The sequence below is a fragment of the Mirounga leonina genome, unplaced genomic scaffold (genome assembly GCF_011800145.1).
Source record: "Mirounga leonina isolate KUSES-001 unplaced genomic scaffold, KU_Mleo_1.0 Mir_154, whole genome shotgun sequence".
NCBI classification, from domain to species: domain Eukaryota; kingdom Metazoa; phylum Chordata; class Mammalia; order Carnivora; family Phocidae; genus Mirounga; species Mirounga leonina.
Genome location: NW_023270389.1, coordinates 26,937,149 through 26,943,458, shown reverse-complemented (window position 1 = coordinate 26,943,458; position 6,310 = coordinate 26,937,149). Strand labels below are relative to the sequence as shown.

At 44.3% G+C, this 6,310-nt stretch overlaps 1 protein-coding gene across 4 annotated transcripts in view; it reads right to left on the bottom strand.

The window, feature by feature from the left end:
- Positions 1-1,103: 1,103 nt before the first annotated feature.
- The window catches only part of ADIPOR1 (adiponectin receptor 1), a 16,134-nt gene continuing 10,927 nt past the window's right edge, over positions 1,104-6,310 (bottom strand). For 3 of the 4 annotated variants that reach the window (XM_035010295.1, XM_035010294.1, XM_035010296.1), the window contains 4 exons: positions 5,787-5,973; positions 4,134-4,321; positions 2,306-2,499; positions 1,414-1,981 (listed from right to left, as the gene is read on the bottom strand). In XM_035010295.1, the coding sequence (XP_034866186.1) occupies positions 1,853-1,981; positions 2,306-2,499; positions 4,134-4,321; positions 5,787-5,973 (698 nt within the window). In that variant the 3' untranslated portion in view covers positions 1,414-1,852. Of the gene's footprint in view, positions 1,982-2,305; positions 2,500-4,133; positions 4,322-5,786; positions 5,974-6,310 lie in introns of all 4 variants that reach the window. The other variant, XM_035010297.1, reaches the window with a different exon arrangement.

Here is a 6,310-nt window from a genome sequence, read left to right as displayed (position 1 = left end):
AGCCTGCTTCTCCCTCTGCCACTCCCCCTGCTTGTGTTCCCTCTCTCACTGTGTCTCTGTCAAATAAAATCTTAAAAAAAGGGGGGGGGGGCGCCTGGGTGGCTCATTTGGTTAAGCGACTGCCTTAGGCTCAGGTCATGATCCTGGAGTCTCAGGATCAAGTCTTGCATTGGGCTCCCTGCTCAGTGGGGAGTCTGCTTCTCCCTCTGACTCTCACCCCTTTGTACTCTCTCTCATTCTCTCAAATAAATAAAATCTTAAAAAAAAAAAAAGATCCAGGACAGACATCAGATACATTTCATATTGTAGAGCGTTGTTTCATAAAATGTTTGAATATTGTGTGTATATGCTCTATGCACGTCCACACGAAGTCGTCCTACCAATGTGCACTCCCACTGCGGCATCTGGTCCGTTCACATCTATACCAACACCCAATACAACCTTTAATTTGTGCCAACCTGGTAGGACTGAAATGGTTTATCACTTTGGTTTTAATTTACATTTCCCTGATTACTACTTGAGGTTGAGAAACTTTTGCTGTGTGTTGGTCTAATGGGGTTCTTTTTTAAAAGAATCATTTGTTCTCCCAATTGTACAAACTTGAACTTTGAAGTGAATGCAACTTTGTAACTCAAGAAGATTGCTGTCTAACTGCCTACAGTTAGTGATTACTGCAGACCATGTGCTATCTAATGAACACAACACGTCAGGTTGAGCACAATTCGCAAAGGCCCGGAAAAGCATGGAATAATCTCTTGATGAGACAACCTTAAGCAAGGCAGCTTTAAAAGAACTAAACTCTAAAGTAATATGTAGTAGAGCTTTGATCACAGGGATATATTCCCAACACCTTCGAGAATCTTCTATTTAACACTACTATGGCAAACCAAACTCTCTAGTCCAATGTCTGTGTGATAAGTAGAGAAAAATAAAGCTGTATCGAGGAGCAGATACTAGGAATTCAATTAGGCTCATTCACTGGCCTGCATGTGCCAGCCTGTCAATGACTGTGATTCAGATTTGCATCTCAGCAGAATCTAAAACTATGTTACTGGTTTTAATCCTTTGGAGTTGTGTACAAATAGTTGAGACCACACGTTAAATCCTTCAATGCCAAGTGTCTTCTGTACTTTCTTTTATTATCATCATAGTCTTTGCATCAAGATACATAGCAATGATAGCAGGTTTCTTTTTAAAGCTTAGTATTAAATATTAAATATCTTTCCCCATTTTAATTTTACATTACTCTGCCAAGAAAAAAAAAAAATTAAAAGTCAAGTTACTTGAAGCCTGGACACACTTCCATGATTAGCCGGGCTATGTAAAAGTTGGTGGCTTTGTTCTTCCTGCTGTAAAAGCAGATCCAGGCCCAAGAAAGATGGGACCAGGTTCTAACTGTTTTTGAAAAGTGTGCTACAAAAATGGATGGCCTGTTATAAGCCAGGTTACAAAGTAAGGATGGGGGTAAGGGAGGGATATTTTCCTCCAGAAACAGAATTTCTGAAGAGTCCCAGTCCATCATTTTTTCCCCAAAATGGTTGGAGGAGGGGTCAAATCTCAACATGAGCTTCGAAGTACTGTCTCTGTGAGGGGACGGTAGTTGCCTTGCCATCGAGGGGGGCTGCTGAGGAGGAGCATGGCTAGATGGGGCCGTCCCCGCCCTCCTCAGCTAGGGAAATGGAAAGCTTACTGCCCAGTGGGTGTGAAAGTGGGCTGAAGCTTGGTTGGTACTGAATTCTCTAAGAGGTTTCTTCTAGAAACAGACAACTCAGACTCTTCCTCTCACGTCAACAAAGAAGTTATTTTTAAAAGCACTTGGGAAGTTCCTCCACCACCGCTCAGGTGGGAAGGCTCACAGAAGGGAGTCATCAGTACAGCCACCCTCTAGGCCGTAACGGAATTCTTGAAGGTTGGAGACCCCGTAGAAGTGGACGAAGGCTGCAGCCACCACCAGGACATGGAAAATCTGATGAGACTGGAACTGTAGGAATGACAGGAGACGGGCCTTTAGGACAGTGGCAAGGAGAGATTAGAAGTAAGTAGCAAGCATTTGCTTCTTCTAGTTTCTCAAGATTTTTTTTACACCATAAAAATGATGTATTTGTTGTAGAAACTTTTTTATCAATCTTGTCAGAGATACACCAAGATGTTAGTACCAGTTATCCCCCTGCCATTTCTCCTTATGTATATACAGGTACCCCAAACACTAGAGGATCCCTATGTCTCTACAAGGCGTTGTACTTAGACCTTTAACTTTGGCTGGTCACTCACCATCAAAGGCCCCGCTGGGAGAGTCATTTCTTACCCATATGTCAAATTTCCCAGGAAAGAAGCGCTCAGGAATTCGAGCAGCATAAAGGCCAGCTCCGGTGATGTACATCACAGCCATGAGGAAGAACCAGCCCATCTGGCCCACTGTGGTGGCCTTGACAAAGCCCTCAGCGATAGTAAAGTGCATGGTGGGCACAACACCACTCAAGCCAAGTCCCAGGAACACTCCTGAACAAAGCAGACGTAGGATCGTCAAGCAAGGAACCAGCTACCACACGGCAGGCACCGCTGTCTTACTCCAGAATTCAGATGTTTATTGTATTAGCTATTTTCTGGTGAAGAGGACATGTTTAGGAAATGAACCACAAGACGGGTAACAGTCAGCAGACATTTCTTCAACATCCAGAATGGGAAGAAGGCTGTGTCAGTGCTATTACCTTTTAAGGAGCACCAAGAACAAACATCTGACATTCTTTATTATTTGTTAAGAAATGTGAAGCCTTGGGGCGCCTGGGTGGCTCAGTCGGTTAAGCGACTGCCTTCGGCTCAGGTCATGATCCTGGAGTCCCTGGATCGAGTCCCGCATCGGGCTCCCTGCTCGGCAGGGAGTCTGCTTCTCCCTCTGACCCTCCTCCCTCTCATGCTCTCTGTCTCTCATTCTCAATCTCTCAAATAAATAAATAAAATCTTTAAAAAAAAAAAAAAGAAATGTGAAGCCTTGGCCAAAAGGCTCTGTCAAAACCGTCTCACAGCTGACTGGGATACAGAACCTCAACAGCAAGGCTTCAGGTGGGTGGCTTCCAAGTCAGAGAGGAGTTGGGCAGGTTTTCCATCAAGATCATAAAAGACTTAAGTATCGGGACTCTGACCTCCTGAGTAGACAGACATACCCAGATCAGAAGCTGTCAAGGCTGCAGGGACACACAAGGTAAGAGGAAGGGAAGAATGGGTATTTGTCTCAACATCACTACACTACACATAACTGGAGGGCAGGGCCGATCTTCTGCATTTCTTTTTTTTAAAGATTTTATTTATTTGACAGGGAGAGACACAGCAAGAGAGGGAACACAAGCAGGGGAGTGGGAGAGGGAAAAGCAGGCTTCCCGCTGAGCAGGGAGCCCGATGAGGGGCTCGATCCCAGGACCCCGGGATCATGACCTGAGCCGAAGGCAGACGCTTAACGACTGAGCCACCCAGGCGCCCCTGATCTGCATTTTTGTAGATGCCCTTGTTAAAGCACAACGCTCGGCACACGGTTGGTGCTTGACGAATATTTAATTCTTTTAACTGAAGGTTTAAGACACAGCACATAGTAAGTCCAAAGGGCCTGAAAACTAGTGGTAACTAATGTGTTGCTGCAAAAATAAAGCTTAAAAGGAGAGTCCAGATGAGACAACACAAGGATGTTTATGCTTTTGTAGCTGCTACAGTAGTTGTGACCAGTGTTTATGCTCAAGGTGTTTGTTTTTTAATTCACCAAACCAAGCCTTCCGTTCCCTTAGGAAAAATAACTCCAGGTGTTTTAATTTGAACCCCTTGGTTTGAGTGCCTAGGACCAGTCACTAAAATGATGGTGCTCTGTATATTTTTTAACTTTCTCAAACCAAATTTAAGAGCAGTCATTTCTATACTTGCAGCATATTGACCAGCTTGGTAGTTATCTGTCCTGCTAGCACGCCACTGAAATACTATGAAACATTGGGGAGAATTGAACTTTGAAAATTTATGGTGCTTTCCAAGTTCTAAACACGAATCAAGGTTTGGATGGGGTCCCCCAACTGCAAACCTTAGGGCCCAGGGTTGAGCCTATTAGGCTCAAGGCCCAAATATGTACAAAGTTTACACTATGTCTTCCTACCCACCTGCTCTTGTCTGCCGGTGCTTAGGAGTGGCAAACCGGTCCCACTGTGCCACAATGATGGCAGAAATGCCCAGGACGCAGACGATGGAGAGGTAGATGAGCCGTGGCTGTGGGGAGCAGTAGAAGGAATAATAGAGCCAGGGGACAAAGCTCCCCATAATCAGTAGAGCAATCCCTGAATAATCCAGTCTAAAAAAGAGCCATAAAAATGAAATGAATCAGTGGGAGAAATGAAGAAATCCTATGGCTTGTTGAACTTGTTCTTTCAGTTCACCTGCTCCCAGCTTTGAACATCTCCACCCAGCCTCCCCTCATTTCCCATACAATTTATCCTACATCCTGGATCAAAAACCCACCAAGTCAAGCACATCTATTTTGCAGTGGAAGAGTTTCTTTTTTTCTCTCTTTTATTTGATTTTTTTTTATTATTATGTTATGTTAATCACCATACATTACATCATTAGTTTTTGATGTATTGTTCCATGATCCATTATTTGCGTATAACACCCAGTGCTCCATGCAGAACGTGCCCTCTTTAATACCCATCACCAGGCTAACCCATCCTTCCACCCCCCTCCCCTCTAGAACCCTCAGTTTGTTTCTCAGAGTCCATCGTCTCTCATGGTTCATCTTGCAGTGGAAAAGTTTCTTAAGAATCCCGGATCACGGGGCGCCTGGGTGGCTCAGTTGGTTAAGCGACTGCCTTTGGCTCAGGTCATTATCCCAGAGTCCCAAGATCGAGTCCCGCATAGGGCTCCCTGCTCGGCAGGGAGTCTGCTTCTCCCTCTGACCCTCCTCCCTCTCATGCTCTCTGTCTCTCATTCTCTCTCTCGCAAATAAATAAAATCTAAAAAAAAAAAAAAAAAAAAAGAATCCCGGATCACAGGACTTCATCCCTTCCCTTAGTTGTGGGCAGCCAAATCTCCCCCTATTGGAAACTTCAGCTTAGGAGTTCTGTCACTATCCAGCTGATTCCCAGCTTCCCATTCATGAAGGGCTCTGAATGTTCTTCAGTTCTGGTAACTTGAGTTCCCAAAACAAAACCCCTGAATTGGGAGTATTCTTAAGAGGTACTGTTCTGATTCAGTTGACTTTTTTAATGATAAAAATGTATTCCTGGTATTATGGGAAAAACAAAATAACCCGCGCCGCCACTACCACCCAAACCAACAACAACAACAAGCAAATAAACAGAACTCCGGGCACAGAGTTGGGGAATCTGAAAAGCATGAGATGATGGACATCTGGGGCCTCCAGCAGTGCATGGGCAGCGAAGATAAGCTTAACTAGACGGGTGGGTAGGAGCATTAGCAGAACGAAGCAGGCATACTTTACCACGCCCTGCTGTGGCTCCGGCCAACAGGAAGGTCAGATAGTACTGGGTACTTGCAGCCCACCAGTACCCCAAATTTCACACAGGTTAGTACCATACAGGTAAAATCCATCTGTTGAGGAGGCTGCAGTGCATTTTCTCATGAAGGATTTAAGAGAAGAACTTCACCGCCCTATTATACCCACAAAATAGAAAGCCCTTCCTCTGGGACATCAGGGAAACTTTAGGAATTATTGGAGTTTCCAGTACCCAGTCAGCCCTCAAATCACAAGAGGTGACAGTAGTGTGTGGTCTTTCCGTACTGATGTTCTTTCAACTCACTTGGAAAAAGTCCGAGAGACTTTCTCTGAATGACAATAGACGGTGTGAAAGAGCCAGGAGAAGCTGAGGCAGAGCACTGCACCCAAAAAGAACATCCCAAAAACCACCTTCTCCTGTAGAGGGGCCATGAAGTACATATTTGGTCTGAGCATGGTCAAGATTCCCAAAAAGAGAAACAGCACAAAACCTATAGGAGGGAAAAGAAAACAAAAAGCCTAAGGAAAAGGACAGTACATGCACTTTGATAGTTGATGGTGTTAAATCAGCACTAAAAAACGGGGTTCAGCTGTGGGAACTGCAGTCTAAAATTTCAGGAGAAAATGGCACCAGTCATAGAAACTCAGACTAAAAGAGCACTTTTTGAAATGCTGGCATTTTGTTTGGACAGTGGGAATTCATGAAATAGAAGCAACTGCCTCCACTGAGGACAGTTCTGCCAGGGTTCCAATTTCTTCTCCTGGTTTTTTTTTTTAATTCTTATGTTAATCCCCATACATTACATCATTAGTTTTAGATGAAGTGTT